This window comes from Bactrocera oleae, chromosome 3 (genome assembly GCF_042242935.1).
Source record: "Bactrocera oleae isolate idBacOlea1 chromosome 3, idBacOlea1, whole genome shotgun sequence".
Lineage (NCBI taxonomy): Eukaryota > Metazoa > Arthropoda > Insecta > Diptera > Tephritidae > Bactrocera > Bactrocera oleae.
Window position 1 is genome coordinate 486,215 of NC_091537.1, and position 18,907 is coordinate 505,121.

Sequence of the window (18,907 nt, forward strand, 5' to 3'; positions counted from 1 at the left end):
TTTAGTAGTTTAATCAAGTTTTTATTAAAAAATACAGATAAAATATACAGATCCACAAATATGTCGTAAATTTTAAACATACTTTTAGCTCAAGAATTTAATTTTAGGAAGCTATTTTTCTGATAAATTTACTTTAAACTTTTCAGCAATATATTGCCAATATTTACGCCGTACAATATCATATTTTTTAGACATGTCATTACAAAGGTTGAAAACCTTTCGCGACAATACATCAGATTCTGCCACATTTGATTGTTGGAGACATTGATCTTTATAAAGATCGATTAAAAAGGCCAATAGGTAAGGTGATCGTACACCACTAGAATACAATTCTTCACAAAACGACAAAACTTCATGGTGACAGTTTCTTGTACCGTTATCTTCATATTTCAAAATGCCTCCTAAATAATTCCAAGCGCTTTCGTTATTTTTCACCACACGAATACGGTTCATTGTATACTGAATCTCGCGTTGCACTACATCTGGAGTGAATCCATAATGCTTAAGTACGAAAAAGCGCTGATTCCAAGCTGAGTTATTTCGAATATCTTCGGCAATCAGACGATCCACAAAAGACAGTTCGTTTTCAAAAAGGCTATGGAATGCATTGCCAGAAATTACCTACTTGTAAATTGTGTATATATTTGTTATATTACTCACTCAAACGTTTTTATGGCCCATTGCCTATGTTGCCATGCGTGGTAATTTTTGTTATCACGCTCTAGAGCTACTTCTGTCAACTCCAGTTCCTTCGTGGAATCATTTAACATTTCCACAATAACACGACGATGGTGCCAAACTTGATAATTTTTGGCATTGTCTCTTATAACTTCATCCAAATAGTCTAACTCTTCGTACAGGTCAGATTCCAAGGCTCGTAGTATATCACGCCGATATTGCCATACAGTATAATTTGCAGGATTAAGCCGCAATGCGTCTGCGGTTAAATCCAAAGCTCTCTGTGATTTCTCTCTATGTGCCAGTATTGCGCGGAAATAATCAAACACTTCTCGGACTACATTTCATAAACAGTACACTAACATTATAGTAACCAAATGATGTAAATATATTAAAACTACTTAATTTAGCTCTAAATAACACTCACATTTAGGACTGTAGGCTATAGCAACAATAGGATGTTCACCATCATCTTGAGGAATCGGTACAATGTCAGCCCATTCGTTTCGCTCACTATAAGGAATCCATTCTTCAGACCAGTCGTCGCTATCACTATCGCTCATTTTTTCACCTATTAAATCTTTCGCCAAATATAATTTACAGAAAGCTGCCTATAACCACGACTATAATATAACAAAACGTATAATTTATCCAATAATTATTTGTATTGTACCAACAGCTGACTCATAGCTTTGTTCCATTCTCATTTGACAGCCTGCCTCAACAGAGTTGCCATTATCAATATTAGCTATTACAATATTCCTATGGAAGTCTGATTTAATTGACCAAAATCACCTAAATTTAAATGTGAATTTTGCAAATTATTTTATCTTTTTTTTACGAAAATATAATGTGCAATTATTATTGAAATTGCCGATAGCTTAATAACAATAGCTCACAAATTATTATTGCCTGTGGAGATAAGAGTTATTAAAAAATAATGAAATTTAGTTAGAAACAACAACGGTATATTTTATATTTTTTCACAAGCAATTATTAGAGAGAGGGAAGGAATTATTAAAATGTATTTCGATGGCAAATTTAGCAATATGGTTTTGCAATTCAATGTAAAAAATTATTTATACTTGCATACCAAGTGCGTTTTCCATTCATTTTCTTGGTTAGTGCTTCCAAATTTATAATACAAAACCGAAAGAAACAGAATGGATCTCCTCATATTTATCAGGATCGTTTCATTGTTGTTGCAGCTAAGTGCAAACCAGAGAACGTAGCCACTTAAATGCAACTAATATTGCAAATTTCTGAACTTTATTATTTAGGCAATACCTTCAGAGGTTGGCAAAACTTTATATTAAACAAGAAAACCGTCAACTTCGGTGGCACCGAAGCTATAATACCCTTCACAAATACAAGAGATTCCTTACATGAACTAAATTTTGATCGGTCAGTTTGTAAATGCTATAGTGATCTGATCTGATCAATTTCTTCAGAGATTCCTCAAGTGCCTAAGACAATATTGCCAAATTTCTTGAAGATATCTCGACAAATGGAAAAGTTTTTCATACAAGCACTTGATTCGGATCGTTCAGTTTGTATGGCAGCTATATGCTATAATGATCCGATCTTAACAATTTATGATAGTCTAAAATAAGTTTTTATATACAAAACTACTTCATTCATATCTTTGATACTAATAAATATCAATTGCTTGCGAATGCATTATTAGTTTATAGGCTTTTATAAATAATATTTTAAGCTGTTTCAAGTATTAAAGAACACAAATATATCAAAGAGATTTTGAACCAACTTCATCATCAAATATACGATTTCAAAGTTTTGCCAATCTTTACTCTATGAAATCTGAATATACCATAAGCATTCGACATAAGGTTTGTTATAATAAAATCGTTATATGTAGTATATGGGAGTTCGGGTAATTCGCAGATCAATTTTACATATTTTAGGTATTAATCTAAAGTATATCCAATATTTGTTCAGTTAATTTTGAAGAGATATCTTACATATTGACGGATATGTATAGTATAAAGCCAACAGGTTACAACCGGAAGTTTGAAAATCTCATGTTATGTACATGTATATGGGAGATTGACGGAGAATTAACCCGATTTTAGCTATTTTTGGCAAACATTCTCACTCAATTTTATTAATATAACTCACATATTGGGAAATATATATATGTGGTATAAAGTCAGTAGGAAGCTCGAAAATCTTTATAATAGGTACATGGGGGCTAAGGGAAGTATTGACCCGACTCAAACTATTTTTGACATACAGCCATACTATTATCAGGAAAGAATTATGTCCGAATTTCAATTATATATCTCACACATTGACCGATATTTTCGGTGAAACGTCAGCCATTGTTAATCAAATAAACTTTACTTAGCAAAGTGTTGCACGTATAAATACACTTGAACATAATATTAGATACAATTCCATCAACATATATATATACATATATACATATATCAACATGTATGTACATATGTATCTCTGCGTAAGCCCAATGTACATTGCTTATAAAAGTTTATTGTGTTATTACTTGTAAGGAAAGTGTTATATAATGGAAATGGGAACTAGTGATAGCGAGAACAAACAATATGAGCAGTGTACACATACATGTACAATACATACGAATGACTTCTCGAAAATATTTGGCAGTCACCTTCTTTAATCAGTGAACGGAAGCGAATAGCCCCCAAACCTAGCGGCATCTTTCCTATTCTACGTTACTTGTTACTTTCCCGAATGTTATCATTTATTGTTGAACAAATAAACGCGTTAAAGCTAAAGTAAGCGATATTATCTTCTATTTCATAGTTGAAGGAGCAACAATACTTATTGGCTTTTCCTACTGGGTATACATACGAATATATGTATGTGTAAATCCTAAGTGTCGTATTTTTAAGTTACATATACTTAATTGTATTGTTAAATTATTCAAATAAACACATATGAAAGTATTGTTATATACATTTTAGCATGCACAAATACATATGTATGTGTATTTATTAAACAATTTGATAAGATATCAGTAGCCTTGCTTTGCCAATTCAATCTCCACGCTATCTCTTTTTCAAAACTTGCGTCTTATTTAAACTTTTCTATACCACTGGATAATTAAATGTGTCCATGATGTCGAAGTACGCGCACATAATCAGTTTTGGAATGCGGACTGAATTGTCATCGGATATTCTTCGTTCGTTCTCAAGGATAAATGCAGTGTATCAAGGAAAACATGATGTTATTAGTAAACGATCGATGAGTGTTCAATCGCATCGTAAATGTAATGTGGTAGTTATAGGAGGAGGAGCGGTGGGATCATCTACAGCATATTGGTTGAAAAAGCGAGCTAACAGAGACCTCAGCGTCATTGTTCTTGAACGAGATCCAACTGTGAGTACTTTCAATTGTATTCTTTTATTTCTATGCGTGAATATTTCAAATAACTGTATAGAGATATTCACTACATAAATAATATTTTATAATTTAGTACAAAGAAGCCTCCACTGTATTGTCTGTCGGTGGCGTTCGGCAACAATTCTCCTTACCTGAAAATATTCAAATGTCTGTATTTGGCGCCGAATTCATACAGAATTCAACAAAATATTTCGGCGATGTGGATTTGTGTTTTCGGCCTAATGGATATCTAGTTCTATCCTCTGAGAAATGTGCCCAAACTTTGCAAGATAACTCCAAGTTGCAAAATGAGCTGGGCGCTCGAAATGAATTATTAACACCATCTCAACTAATACGGAAATTTCCATGGATTAATACTGATGACGTAGCATTGGGTATTCGAAATATTTACCATAATTACATGACGTAATGTTTTATATATAATGTTTTTCTGTATTTTTAGGGTGTTATGGGTTCGAAAATGAGGGATGGTTTGATCCATGGGCACTTTTGGGGGGTTTTCGTAGCCGAGCTAAAGAGTTTGGGGCTGAGTTTCTGCATGGCGAAGTACTGGGTTTTGATATCTCTAATAATTCAGAAACACTGAATTCAGTGAAGGTTCAAGCTAAAAACAAAGAGACTTGCGTTGTCGATTTCGATATTTGTGTTTTGGCTGCTGGGGCCCGCTCAGGCCAAATAGCCCAACATGCAAATATTGGCACAGGAGCGGGTGCATTATCGATACCATTGCCCGTTGAACCACGAAAGCGGTTTGTTTATGTTTTTACTACCCAGGGAGGGAATGCACCCGGTCCAGGTACACCTTTAACTATCGATCTTGATGGCACATATTTCAGACGAGATGGCATGGGTAGTAATTTTATTACCGGCCGAAGCCCATGCAATGAACAATCCGAGCCTCCAGTTACCAACTTGGACGTAGATCATGAATTCTTCGAGACATATATATGGCCAACTTTGGCGAAGCGTTGCACTGCATTTGAATCGATTAAAGTTTGCGGAAGTTGGGCCGGATATTATGAGTATAATACGTTCGATGAAAACGGAATAGTCGGGCCACATACTTACTATAAGAACCTTTTAATTGCAACGGGTTTTAGCGGACATGGGATTCAACAATCGCCGGCAGTGGGACGAGCCATTTCAGAATTAATATTAGATGGTAATTTTAAAAGTATTGATCTAAGTCGTCTTGGGTTCGATAGGATTGCGTCCAATAGAAAAATGTGTGAATCAAATATATACTAAATTTATAAATAAAACTGCATAGTAATCCGGTATATAATCGAATATATAATGGACCAGCCAGCATTCATACACATGAATACGTAAATTCCATGTGATATGAATTTTCAGATCGAAATCACTCACAGCTCTATTCTTTAGAGCTGCCTAATGCTTAATGTAATATCGTAAAAATACATATACATATACACGATTAAAATTTTTTGTTTTATATATTTGCATAGAAATTAAATGGAATTAAGATTGGAAAACAAATTGTGTGCACATTCATACATATGTAAAGTTCTAAATTATGCTGTAGGTTTAATTCTATTTTTTTTAAGTATGTATTTCTAATACAATTTTCCTTTATAAAATATGCAATATGTGTAAAATTAATTCTTAAATCGTTTTAATACTCTTGTGCTTGGAAATTGTCGTGTGCTCATTAAGGAAAATTAAACATATTATTTGATAAACAACTTTTTGACAATTTGCTTCGCATAAGCCTTCAATCAGGTTTTAGTTATATTTATAATTACATGTATGTTTCCAATCGGTTGTCACACCTAATTTATGTGTAAGTTTGAGACATACATATGCATATACAGATATAATATATATATATTTCTAGCTATAGCGGGCATATTCATTATTAGGAAGATGAATTAAAGAACTACAAGCCTACTCACATATATACATAATTATATGTGAATGTGTCCTTAAAATCATGGAAGTCCTAACCGCAAACAATTCATTATTTGCTCTAACTTCATATATACACATGCATAGACATACATATGTACATACATACAATTAATCAGTATTTTTTTGTAAAAGCATTTTAGCAAAATCTTTTAAAATAATTTTTATCGATTCGTTTATTATTTATGTATATGTACTATATGTTTCAATTATTAATTTTTATGGTTTTTGCGAGTGCACTAGCTCCTAACTACCAAATCCGTATAAACATATGTATTTACATAAACAATTAAATACATATGTACAGTATTCATGCCAATTTCCGTTTCCTTCTCTTTCATCTGTTATCCAATAAGCTGAAAATAATTACATCAACATACCAGTGTCTCCCTGTGCACTCATTCCTTATAAAGTTAAGTTGCATTGTTATAAGTATATAATATATTAATGGAGTTTTTCTGTATTTTAGCATTTGCAAAATATTTCTGTTAGTTTCTTTTCTTATCTTATTACCCGACCTTTCCCCAATCGGGGTTCCCCTCAACACTCAACACTCATTTCATTCGTATTCGTTTAATTATTTATTTATCCTCTTCGATACCCTCGTCCATTGCAGCTTTTACGTGGGCGGTACACATTTCCTCCTTACCAATATCACATTTTTCAGCTAGCATATCCTCTATTCCTTCATCGACTGGTTGATTTTCTTTGTTAGCCTCTGTGTCATAATCTGCCCTTGTTGATGGACCCTTTGCATTGCTAACACCGTTAGTCGCAGCTTGCGGATTTGTCAATGGCCCTTCCCTACGGATTTCATCTGTTAGGTCAGGAGTCATTTTGACTCGACATGTTTCGTACGCTTTTGTAAATCCTAACTTTGTATAAAGATTTCTAGAAGCATCATTTTGTGGACGTATGACGACAAACGGCGAATAACCACGTTCAATAACAAGTTTAGTGAGAGATCTAGCAAGTCGAATTCCATAGCTAATTTTGAAGAGAGTAATACTTTTATGAATATCATATTAAATATTAGTTGAAGTTTCCTACCCTTTGCGACGGTACTCTGGACGTGTTTGCATTGAGAACATTGCGCCATAATAAGAATGCACCATCCATGCGGCTAATTCATTCGTATCTTTGCGAAATATTCCCAAACCGGGCAATACTTGCACTAATATCTCGAATACTTCTATGCGTTCAATCTCACTGGCCGGATACAAATCGTGTATAGCTTTCACATCCTCAGCAGTAAGTGGACGCATTTCTGCATCATCCGACAATTCTTCCAACTCTAAATCCGTATTCAATTTATTACACACATAAATATCGCCTTCGAGCCTCTCCATTACACCAATAGTCGAATAAAAGTCATCCAGACGATTCATGATAGCAATATGCGTGAAATTCAGGTACAATGGCTTTTTCCAATCGATAAGGATATCTTCGGTCCGCATTAGATCGACACATTCGATTTGTGTTGAGGGACAAAATATACCAAAGCTTTGATAGATATTGTTGTTGGGCTAATTTAATACAAGGAAAACCGATATTTAAATATTTACCCATGTGTAATTTGCGACAATTAATAATAAATATACATATGTATGCACGCAAGTACTTTAGAAGAGCGAGCCCTAAAACAGGCAATACAAATTTAAACGCAAAATCATATATACCGTAAGCGTGCATCCTGGAAAATGTAATATTATTGGCTTCTCCGGCCATTCTTTAGAAACATAAAAATAAAAGTCCCAAACACGATCATTCAGGTACGTTTTAATGGTTTGATGAAACTGAAATAGACAAATTGATTAGTTACTAGTTCAGAACGATACTCAAGATTTTCTAAGCCAATTATATATGTCAATTATTAACTTACCTTTAGTGATTCCGGTATGTATCTTTCCAAATACTCCAAAATTTCTGGAAGCTCAGATTCTTGTACCAAACGAAAATGTTTTCCTTCAGGAATGATTTCCATTTCTGAAACAGAGCAATTAGAAATCATATAGTATGTAAGTACATATATTCTTCAAAGTAACCTATGTATATAAGTGTTGTGATTATAACGTCAGCAAAATACTCATAATTCCCGCATATTAATTTTTATGAAGTAAAATTTAAAATTTACGATGTAAACAAACAATATTGTGACTCTCAAAATCGATAGAGGTCAATTTTTGAATATATGTACATGTGCATGCACGTGTGCGCATGTAGTCCGAAAATATTTTACAACTACAAATTCATTTCTAAAGTCCACCTGGTCAGAAAAAGTATACTTTAGATCTAGAATTTTCTGAATGAAATAGACCTAGTTAGAAACACATTAGATTTATACCAACTACAGCAAGGTATATAACTGTGTCCCTTAATTGGTGAATAATTTTGAGCAGAAGCGAACTAGAAATTCGTTTGATTTAATTTCTACTTTGAACATGTGTGGTGGTGTTGCATTTCTCACCGAAATAAGTCAAATTATATATAAGTTCATTTAAATTGTAACATGGCATTAATGGCGCAAAGTCAACAATTAATAAAAACGGAACACATATGTATGTATATACAATATATGTACATACAAGTATATGTATATACAAGGACACTTGTACATATGCATTTCCTGTTAATTAAGTACCGATATTACTTTTCTCACTCGTATTTAGTTGCAAACAATTAAGCCAACAACCGCAAATTAATTAATTTCAGCAACAATAAAATTACCTTAAAAAAGATCAACGGTATATGTTTGTGTGTTTATTATTGAAATTCATATGTACAAATGTATGTATGTAATATGAATAACATTCAGCAGCGAGACATCAAGTTATTTCATTACGATCGTAACCAAAAGTCTATTGTCTGCGTTGTGCAGATTCCCGATCTTCTGCACTGTCGCATATGAACACATTTGTACATTGTTCCTTCAAAGCATCTATTACATACAAGCGAAGTGCTATATATTGGCACGTGAGATTTTTAAATATAAGTTAATATATGTGCATATGTGCATTAGGACGGAGTCAGTTGTGTTGAAATAAATTGGATAACATGTTGGAATCCTACGTGAACGCTAAGCAAACAAGTTGATTAAAGCATAACTCAAACATGTCTAATCCCTTACAAGTATTATATTCGATGCTTTAGTAAATGAAAAAAAGTCATAATCCCAAAATATCATTAATCTTTCTTTGAATGTTGAAGCTGTATCAGTTATCATCGCCGATAAGCTTTGATATATTGTATATACATAAGTATCGTTGTCACCATTAGACTAGTACAGAAGAATTTGAATATGATAAAAAAAAAGAAATTTTTAGTATAGGTTGAAATCCATCAGAAACGAAAGATAAAATGACAAACATTAAAGAAAAAATAATTTATGGGCGGAAATGGAAGCGGAGGGGCGTGATTGCTTTTAAGGGCTAAAAACAATTTAACTCGATTTCCCTTGAAACTACCTATAGGAAAAAGTTGTATGTCAACTCCTCTTTCCGAACTCAGATCCTCCGTAAATTAATTTTTCCTTAATGTTTGTTATTTTGTCTTTCGTATCCGATGGGTTTCATTTTACTATGATTTTTTTTGTTTTAAAAAATTATCTACCGTGGTCTATATTTATTTTCATTTGTAGATAAAGGGTGAAATCTGAAATGTAACCAAAATTGTACAAAAATGTTTTTCTGACATCGGCGGCCAATCTTCTATGTTTGTACATATAATATACATTTATAATATGTCTAAATATGTAAATATTTTTTTGTTTTTATAATTCGCTAATATTTTATAGTTCATATGGTTAATTCAATCATTTCAGGTTATTCTGGAATTGTAATGATAAATTTAAAATATTTCATATGGATGACAAAACGTATTGCCACATGCGTATATACACCTTTGCAAACAAAAATATAAATATGTAATGAATGTACACGTAAATTCTCAAGCTAAACTAACAGGCAGGCACAAGTGTCTTGAAAAAGTGAGCAGATGCAGATAATATTGAATTGGTTGGCCGAGGAAGTGCTAAACAAATATGTACTCTAAAACGCATATGCATTTGTACTTATATATTTATAAAAATATGCTGGGAGGTACTTACAAACAAATAAAGTCGCACGAAATTATGTAAAGATGTACTTCCGATTGTTTCTCCGATTTATTTAATTCGATTTAATAAATTAACGTTGGAATCCCTTTATGTTTTGTTTCGAAATTTACAGTTATTTTTTATTTTATTTATAAAGACGCGTAGAGGCGATTAGTTTTGTGTTGTATTATTATAATTTTCTTTTAGAGAAGTATAATTGTTAAATTAAGATAATCACAGATTTTTAAAGTTCTTTTTTTGCATTAAGAGTTTTGTTAAAATAATAATTTGTTGATTTTTTTAATTTTTATAAAATATTTAATGTTTTTGTTTTTATTTATCCTCTGTTTTTTGTGATTAAAAAATATGTTGTTATTTACTTATTTTTTGAATTTGTATGTATTATTTGGGTTGGCCTTGTTAGTTGGAGATGACGGGAGGCGAATCTAGTATCAAGTTATATAAATTAAATATGAATTTAAATTTCTTCAAATAATAGCTGCTATGTAGTAATTAAGTATTTCTCAGTTAAATAACTGTTGATTAATTAACAATCCGGCGTTTTAGAAACAAGTTTGGGAGACTTGGGTAGTTTGAAGTGATCCAGCGGATATCACGCTTGCGTTGCCCCCCGGAGCACCTCCACTGGCCAAACCCCGTTCAAAATCAAACTATTATTTTAGAGTTTCCACGGTTACTTATCTGTAAACACAAATATTTAGTACTTGCAGTGTTAATGTCTTTTCACTAAATTCGTAAATACAGAGCACGTTTTTATTATTATTGATTCCCGGTCACACAGTACACATAGATTTGAATGTATGCGTATATCCGCGATTATTACTTAATATAAAAGTCCGGGAAAACTTAGAGAACAAATTTTAATGGTTTTCTTATGATGACCGATTTAATCGGCTTCTGATTATAGTTTTTGTCGTATTCGTATTGTGTTATAATTGTCGTAACAGCTGCTGATGATGCGTTGTTGTTACCGTCGTTGTTTCTGTACGTTTTTGAAACTATGTGTGATTTTTGCTGATATGCATTGGCGAGCAACCGCCTCGCATATGGTAAGTATGTACGTGGTTAGTCACTCGATGTGGAATTTGTTCGCACGAGCCTCTGTTAATCGCGTTTTTCTTTTCCGAATTCTCGTGTGGGTTTATTGAATTTTCAGCACTTCGAACTTAACAACATTGAGAGCTTTGAAAGAAATTTTTGCAGACTGACAATCAATCGATTTTTAATTCACTTTTTTTAACCGTGAAAATGTAAAAACTACTTTTCCAAATTCCTCTTACAGGACAATTGATTTTTAATTTTTTTTATCCAAATATTGTGACTCATTCAATGCCAAAACAACAAAATTACTTTTATTTTCTGAAGACAATATTGATAAGTATATTTCAGCACTCCTCAATCTCAGATTAATCCTTCCGGCAATGCAACTTTATTAGGTGCCTTAATTTTCACAAAATTGTAGAATTGATTGAAAAAAGCTTATGTTCTTTTATTTTCCAAGTATAGAGATGTTTGGTACTTCTTGCACTTCTTACTGCCGAATCAATTGTAAACTCTTGTGGCGAATGGCGACGGTGTCGAACTGTTTGTTTGGCAAGGAGCAGATGATGCATTTAGGCTCTTTGTTGTGTCGGACGATTTCATTGCGCTGCAACATTAGTTGCTACATCGCTGTTGCGCTCTGCTCTCACGTTTGTTCTTACTCGTTGTTGTCGTTCATGACACTCCTACTGTTAGTTTCAACATTTTAAGCAGAGAAAGCCGGTAGTTAGAGCTCACTTTATTTATTGTTCTTCACACTTATACATATGCTTCTACATATATTTACATACATTCACACATTAATAGTATACACTATATATATATATACACATATAATATTTAAATTCAGAGCAAGATATGTGTAATCATAAAGTGATAGAACGGAACCAAGTAACTTGCCATTATTAGGTGCGGTGCTCTGTTCTGTTGTAGTCTTCGAAACTATTCTTTTTTTTACATTAAACAATCTGGCATAAAAAATTTTTACATCTAAATATATACACATAGATATAACCGCGTCATATATAAGTACATATATATTATTAATTATCCTTACAGTGCTGACCCACCTGCATGTTTCTGATTTGGATTTACATACATACACACACCCGCTCTACGATCACGTTTTTTCATAAACTATAATAGGGTTGCTTGTTTCCAGCTTCACTACTGCATCAATGTCACTGTCACTGTAATTTTTTTTTGAATTTATGCCAGGCATGCAAAATAAATGCAACAAGATAAACAACATATTTAACCATATGTCAACATAGCAACTGAAGTTAAAGTTAAAAAAACACAGTTACATAGTTAATTTTAGTTAAAGTTAAGTTTTATGGCTTCAAATATAAAAATTTTCACATATTTACTTACATATGTATCGTATATGTGGATGTTCTAACATATTTACATACATATGTATATATTTTGTACCCACCAACGTATAACTATTGATATTTTGCAAAATTACACCCTGCATCCTTGAGTTTGCGCGTTGAGGAAGACTGCTTTCCACCATCGTTGAGTAATTGTGCTCTCCCAAATTCGCAAAATATACGTGTCAATGTAAGTGTATCGTATACCTGAAGCACTGCATTCAACATTGAGAACTCTGCTCACCATACTCCCTAACTGTTTTTGCACACTTGGAGGTGCCTGCATTGGCGCAAACATGAATCAGCCGAATTTGGCACATGTTTTTGCAGTTGTTACACCGATTTGTTTAATAGTATGCATCACGCATGCATAAGGGCAGGTATTTGTTATTGGTGTAACTTATAAATAAACATTCGAATGTAAGCACATACATACATACATATAAGTACATACGTTTACATTATCGCGAGTTAGTAGATATATGATACAAATGTAAATGCATAACTTTAAAAAGACTTTCCATCACAGATATTGTATGTACATTCTTAAATGTTTTCTAAGGCTTTTGTTGAAATAATAGGTGAATTTGGTTTTTGCTTTTCCAGTTTTGTCTAATACGGATACTAATAGGTTTGAAGTTTGCACTAGCAAATATTAAAATTGAATTTTTTAGCTACATATGCTTTAAACGTAACTTCCACATTATGAAAAATCAATCATAATATTACATCAGACATACCGATATCTGTTGTCTGCAAACGACCAAAAATTACCTCTCTTCAAATGGAATGGAGGACATTCGACATAACCATAATTAGAACTATGGCATGTTGGTTTAACTGTACCGGTATGCTCTCAAATCAATTTTAAAATATGCATTAATAAATATTAGTATGTGTATCTTCACGTTTATCAAAAATCGAAAATACAAGAGCATATGGGCAACAATACCTTATTGTATCAAACTCTTTGTAAATAGCATTTTTATAAGTATCTCTCTCTCTCAATCTGTGGAAGCCTTTTTCTTTGTATTAATATAAATTTTGCGTCCATCTGTTTGTATATAAATACATACACGCAAAAACAATGTACAAGTTAGTTAATTATAAAATAATAGGAATTTTTTACGCGCGATCATGATCAAATCTGCCTTCTTTCTTGACCATTGATTTCGGTAATAAAAACATGTAAATATGCATGTATCATGATCAAATCTGCCTTCTTTCTTGACCATTGATTTCGGTAATAAAAACATGTAAATATGCATGTATATTATGTATTATATGTACATATGTATATTTATTTTCACATGACATGACATATATTTGAGTAACCATCAAATGTTTCGAAATAAAATTAATACTTTGGATAGCGGCATCCTTTCGGAAGAAATGAAAACGTTCGGGTTATTTCATATTTAAATAAAATGGACATAAAATGTATAACGGCTAAAATATATTCACTGAAGGCAGCAGAGTTAATTAAGTTTTTTAAATACCACTTGAGTAGATATGCGATTTGGTTTCTTATGTGTAATACGAACATTATGTTATATTTAGAATTCGAGTTTGTTTCAACGAATGTAGCAAAAGTCAAGGTTTTTGGAAGTTGTGAGCTGTAGTTGTAGTGTCGAGACCCTTTAACAATTACACTCGGTTCTCTTTATTCTTAAGAATCAATCAAAGTTGGGTCAGCCAAATAATTTTTGATTTATTCCAGTTATTGCTAGCTTAAGAAGCATAATCATATTTATATTATAATTTCTTTACCATTATTTATTTCACATTCGGTTTGTTAAAGGCCGTCAACAGTTAGTTTTTTATTCTGTTATGGATTTTTTAGAAAATTGAATGCTCTAAAAAATGGGTTTTCGTAAACCTAACCGATAACAACCTAAAATATATTAACGATTGAATTTTGACTATTTTAAGGCAAATTTTAAAATATAACTCAATAAAAAACATCATTTCAAATTGAAAAGCTCATAATTTTGTAGGAAATCACCTGCTCTACCAAAACCGGTCTCTATTTTTTTTTGGGTTTTCCTTTGATAGACATTGACGTTTGATGATGAATATCTCGTAAACGCTTAAATCAACCGAAAAATTATACAGACCATTTTGGTACCACGACCGATTTTCATTCATACTTGAAGCCTGAGCCGACAAAAGTGTGATAGAAATATATACATAAGCATGTGAGGAGTGCAAAAATAGCGATGTATGTGTACATACACATACAATTATAAAATGTTCTTTCTCAGCTTTAAACAACTACCCCGTATTTTTTGATTGATCGAAAGCCACTAACACCACAACCTCTAGTGTTTGCGACCTTGACGTAAGTAAGTAATACAAATACAAATGCAGTTACAATTGTCAATGAGTCATCAAAATTTGGTCAGTGTCGCAGAAATCTCAATTGACTGCACACACATACAAAGCGCATTCAAAAGCATTGTATATGTATGTATGTACTTCATTTTCATATCCATACATTCATGCGAAAACAATATGCGACGCGATATAAACTGAATCCTTGGTACTCATTTATTTAATAATATACATACATATGTATGTACACAAGCTCTACATGTTGTTGTTGGATTTCTTTAAATCACAATTCGTGTTTATGACGGCGAAAAGAATAGGGTCCCATTATTCTAGGTTAACAATTTATATAATTTTCCGACTTCTCTGTCATGATGTCAAGTATTGGTTGATGCAGTTTTGAAATATTTTCAAGGAGTTCAGTTTGCTTCAATAATCGTTTATAAAAACAAGTCAGTGGTATATTTAAAGGCAGCAAACTGCTGTTTATTTTGATCCACACTAAATTAAAATTTAAAATAAGTATATCGGCGACAGTTAAGAGCTTATAAGTAAATTAATGTTTTTTTTAACTAAAAGACTTACAATATGTATGTATGTATGTACATAAGTAATTGGTACATATACGAACAAACAAAAGGATTATTGATGTAAAGTTCATGGTCAGTTGGTAGAACAAGTTTTAGCGCAATTGCTAACGACAATAACACTGAGTGACTCATCGCTCCGCGAACAAGATGAATAAACACATACATACTTACTTATATAGGTATGTATGAAAATCCAAATGTATAAGAATGAACGTTTACCATTATAATATACCATATACCATTCGAAAATACTTACATACATACATAAAATAACGTTAAATTTTTAATTGTTAATATTTAGTCAAAGAGAGCGCTTTTTTATTTTAAATGGAAGCGCAGCTCAAGACATTCATGAAAACACTTTCTTAGTTTCAAAATTCCTCTTTCTCTCATTGTTAAATTGAAAGTTTTGAAAAATTATTGGGAGATCCTCCAAACAATTTAGTGGTTAAATTTTACATCGACGAACCATTTCAAGTTTTCTAAAGTGCGGGGAAAAGAATAGATAATTTGATGTACAATAATGAGTATTATCTTTCCAAGGAATATTTAGGAAAATAATGCACGCTAAACTCGTACTTTCTATTGGGGAAAGGAATGAATTTCTTTAGTAAGAGCTCATCTTTTGCATTATAGCCTGTAAGGCGCAAGCAACAACTGAACGCTGAACATCTCGGAAATTGCAATATTTTAATCCATGTTGCTACATTTGGCATCAAATTTAATTTAAATAATTCATTTCCTTCTCTCTAATAATCTAGTAGCCTTGTTTGTAAAAAAAAATATTAGGACATGATATATAAGGTATGATATGATATTATAAGTGATTAAAGTACGTAAACGTTGCACACTTTAGCTGATAACAAGTTTTTTTCTTCACTTTATTCTTCGTTTCTCATTATTTTTAAATAACTTTACGTAGTACATCCGCAGGCAATATTTATTTGTGAGCTATTGCCATTTGCAATATTAATTGCATTAAAAAAGATATAATATCTTCCCAGTGTGAGAGCGCCTCAAAATTAGTGTTTTTTAGAACATTTTCCATTGTAGCCAGATCGGACAAAATAATAATATTTTGATTTTAAATTAAAATACCCAACATTTATTAAGATTAAATATTATTATACGTGTATCCGTTAAACATATGAAAAAACTATTTAAAGCCCTTTTTTGTGATTTTGTGATATATTAAAACAACTGATTTTCGAACTTTCAATACTTAAAAAGTGAAAAAATGTGTTAACTCTCAATTAGTAAATGTTTTTTATCATTTTCAATTGAAAATTAACATTTCGATTTCGCGTTTTCTTTCATTTTCATTGATTTTCAATTTTTATTAGTGACATTCTTTAGGATTTCAATCTGGCCCGTCTCTCTGTTCCCAAATGCTAAACTTTGACATTTTAGGAGGTTTTGACGTTTAGCAATTGCGCTCTCATTTCCAGAGAGAGATAAGTTGGGCATCTCTTTATCTCTATCGACATATCCCATTCGACATATTCAACATTCTTTGATTGCGGCAAATCGTGAAACTTCTTTATCGACATTACTTTTTAAATGCTTTAAACTATTGTGATCTAGTAAGATCTTACTAGATCACAATATAAAACTGACAATTTCACGTGTAAGACATGGTATAATATTACCCCTTTACGATGGTGTAAGCTCAAATAAAGTGATAGTTTATGGTCTGCACTCTAATCAAAACATAAATATGGAGACATTCAACTCACATCCCGGTTTTTGTCCAGTATGTGGATCCATTCTTCCACAGTTAAATACAGTGGGATATGTTGTATGTTACAATTGCAAAAAGGAATTTCCTCCAGACGGTAAAGTGTTTTGTGAAATTAAAGTACAATTTGAACTAATTTTAATATATACATTTTTTAGTTTTTGGATCACAAGACGTTGAGTACACTATACACTTCAACAGTTACAATCCAGAAAAGTTATTTGACAAAGCTATAAGCTACTCGGATGATGAAGCGGAAGGACCGGTTGTTGAACGCAAATGTCCAAAATGTGGCAATATGCAAATGTCTTATGCGACATTACAGCTGCGTTCTGCTGACGAAGGGCAAACTGTGTTCTTTACATGTCTTAAATGCAAGTATGTGCAATATTTATATATATTAAAAACAAATTTAAAAAATAATTTTTTTTGCAGATTTAAGGAATCTGAAAACTCATAACTTCGATGCAAATTTGATATTTGTATGTTTTTATTTTGGTTATTTCATTGCACTACATACATATACAATTTTTTTATTGATAGTAAATGCGAATTCATTAAAACGCTGTCGCTTTTTATTGTTATTATTTAACTTTGTCTTGGTCTGCTTCCTGCGACTCGTCACTATCCTCATCTTCTTCGGTATCCTCATCACTGTTTTCGTAAACATACTCGTCTTCATCACTTTCATTTTCCTGAGCATAACTGGAGCTTGCACTGGCACCATAAGCACCTGCGCCGTAATATGAAAATCCTCCATATTCGTCATCGCTATCTACTGGTGCCCCCTGTTGTTGACGTCCGAACTTATGAGATCTCGTTGACATACTCAAGTCTTTTGTGACGGAAGTCTCATAATTACATTTCGGACACGGAATAGCTTTATTCTTTTCATATTTGAATCCTTTCCTTCGCACGTGGTCTTCACAGTAACAAGTTTTACAACGCAAGCAAGAATACTGGCCCAACCGGTTACAGCTCTGACATTTAAAATTCTCCGATTCCAAAACTTGACACGACGCTTGGTGTTCAAATTGGTCATCTTCGCATAAAAATCCATCACAAAATGAACATTTGAAAATGCGACCACCATGCTCCCAAACTCCACGCTCGCATTCGAGACAAATTGCATTTTGCAGAGGACAAGTGCAAGCATGTGTTTGAAGACACTTCCTTCCATGACACACCCAAGCCTCACAGAAATCACAAATCGCTCCGACCATACCAAGACCAGTGGTATATACTCCGGGATGTTTTACGACACAGTCGCCAGTTTTCAACATGCATTTTATCTTTCCACATTGGGCACATATTGGTAAGCGTTGGAGGCTCTGGCAAAAGTAGCAAAATGCTCTACTCTTCTGCTTTTTATCACACTTTTCACATTCCATCGGTGCATTACAGGGCATGTCAGCAAGTGGTACTTCACGACTTCTGATCTCTTTGAGACGCAATTTTTGCTTTTCAGCTTTCTTCCTTTGTCCAGTTTTCTTTTTCGGCATTTTATATTCGTCACTTCTACAAAACTTTAAATCACTCCAAATGCCACCTGAGCAAGTTTATCTAACATTCCATTTACCAGTGATGGCAATTAAAAGTATTAAAAATTCATCACCTCTTTCTTCGGTTAAAATGACAGCTAACATCTATTGTGAATTACTGCATTGACAAAGTTAAAATAAATGTCACATGTTGACATTTACGACAC

At 32.6% G+C, this 18,907-nt stretch overlaps 5 protein-coding genes across 5 annotated transcripts; 2 read left to right on the top strand and 3 right to left on the bottom strand.

Moving 5' to 3' along the window:
* On the bottom strand, positions 1-1,378 carry Fnta (farnesyl transferase alpha). The gene is made up of 3 exons (XM_014230892.3): positions 1,106-1,378; positions 661-1,015; positions 1-595 (listed from the first exon to the last, which is right to left on the bottom strand). Exons 1-3 carry the CDS (start codon positions 1,239-1,241, stop codon positions 112-114), a joined length of 975 nt encoding a protein of 324 aa, XP_014086367.1. The 5' UTR covers positions 1,242-1,378; the 3' UTR covers positions 1-111.
* Positions 1,379-3,767: 2,389 nt separating this feature from the next.
* Positions 3,768-5,524, top strand: LOC106614945 (FAD-dependent oxidoreductase domain-containing protein 1). Its single transcript, XM_014230896.3, has 3 exons — positions 3,768-4,056; positions 4,154-4,454; positions 4,523-5,524. The coding sequence occupies exons 1-3, from the start codon at positions 3,793-3,795 to the stop codon at positions 5,326-5,328; spliced, it is 1,371 nt and encodes a 456-aa protein (XP_014086371.2). The 5' UTR covers positions 3,768-3,792; the 3' UTR covers positions 5,329-5,524.
* LOC106614949 (uncharacterized) lies at positions 5,519-11,759 on the bottom strand. The gene is made up of 5 exons (XM_014230900.3): positions 10,115-11,759; positions 7,892-7,995; positions 7,689-7,805; positions 7,060-7,535; positions 5,519-6,996 (listed from the first exon to the last, which is right to left on the bottom strand). The coding sequence occupies exons 2-5, from the start codon at positions 7,991-7,993 to the stop codon at positions 6,591-6,593; spliced, it is 1,101 nt and encodes a 366-aa protein (XP_014086375.1). The 5' UTR covers positions 7,994-7,995; positions 10,115-11,759; the 3' UTR covers positions 5,519-6,590.
* A 5,298-nt stretch (positions 11,760-17,057) lies between these two features.
* Polr1H (RNA polymerase I subunit RpI12) lies at positions 17,058-17,762 on the top strand. Its single transcript, XM_014230937.3, has 3 exons — positions 17,058-17,296; positions 17,358-17,577; positions 17,635-17,762. Exons 1-3 carry the CDS (start codon positions 17,179-17,181, stop codon positions 17,657-17,659), a joined length of 363 nt encoding a protein of 120 aa, XP_014086412.1. The 5' UTR covers positions 17,058-17,178; the 3' UTR covers positions 17,660-17,762.
* On the bottom strand, positions 17,661-18,839 carry Noa36 (zinc finger protein 330 homolog Noa36). Its single transcript, XM_014230935.3, has one exon. It carries the CDS (start codon positions 18,699-18,701, stop codon positions 17,784-17,786), a length of 918 nt encoding a protein of 305 aa, XP_014086410.1. The 5' UTR covers positions 18,702-18,839; the 3' UTR covers positions 17,661-17,783.
* Positions 18,840-18,907: the final 68 nt, after the last annotated feature.

Excerpts from the sequence above, each read along its gene's own strand:
- Fnta (XM_014230892.3), bottom strand. The coding sequence starts at position 1,241 with ATGAGCGATAGTGATAGCGACGACTGGTCTGAAGAATGGATTCCTTAT. Across the intron at positions 1,016-1,105 it reads TATAGCCTACAGTCCTAAAT|TCCGAGAAGTGTTTGATTAT; the intron begins GTGAGTGTTATT and ends TATGAAATGTAG. Across the intron at positions 596-660 it reads TGGGCCATAAAAACGTTTGA|CCTTTTTGAAAACGAACTGT; the intron begins GTGAGTAATATA and ends TGCATTCCATAG.
- LOC106614945 (XM_014230896.3), top strand. The coding sequence starts at position 3,793 with ATGATGTCGAAGTACGCGCACATAATCAGTTTTGGAATGCGGACTGAA. Across the intron at positions 4,057-4,153 it reads TTCTTGAACGAGATCCAACT|TACAAAGAAGCCTCCACTGT; the intron begins GTGAGTACTTTC and ends TTTATAATTTAG. Across the intron at positions 4,455-4,522 it reads TACTGATGACGTAGCATTGG|GGTGTTATGGGTTCGAAAAT; the intron begins GTATTCGAAATA and ends CTGTATTTTTAG.
- LOC106614949 (XM_014230900.3), bottom strand. The coding sequence starts at position 7,993 with ATGGAAATCATTCCTGAAGGAAAACATTTTCGTTTGGTACAAGAATCT. Across the intron at positions 7,536-7,688 it reads TTCCAGGATGCACGCTTACG|CCCAACAACAATATCTATCA; the intron begins GTATATATGATT and ends GTATTAAATTAG. Across the intron at positions 6,997-7,059 it reads CCAGAGTACCGTCGCAAAGG|CTATGGAATTCGACTTGCTA; the intron begins GTAGGAAACTTC and ends CTTCAAAATTAG.
- Polr1H (XM_014230937.3), top strand. The coding sequence starts at position 17,179 with ATGGAGACATTCAACTCACATCCCGGTTTTTGTCCAGTATGTGGATCC. Across the intron at positions 17,297-17,357 it reads AAAGGAATTTCCTCCAGACG|TTTTTGGATCACAAGACGTT; the intron begins GTAAAGTGTTTT and ends TACATTTTTTAG. Across the intron at positions 17,578-17,634 it reads TTTACATGTCTTAAATGCAA|ATTTAAGGAATCTGAAAACT; the intron begins GTATGTGCAATA and ends TTTTTTTTGCAG.
- Noa36 (XM_014230935.3), bottom strand. The coding sequence starts at position 18,701 with ATGCCGAAAAAGAAAACTGGACAAAGGAAGAAAGCTGAAAAGCAAAAA.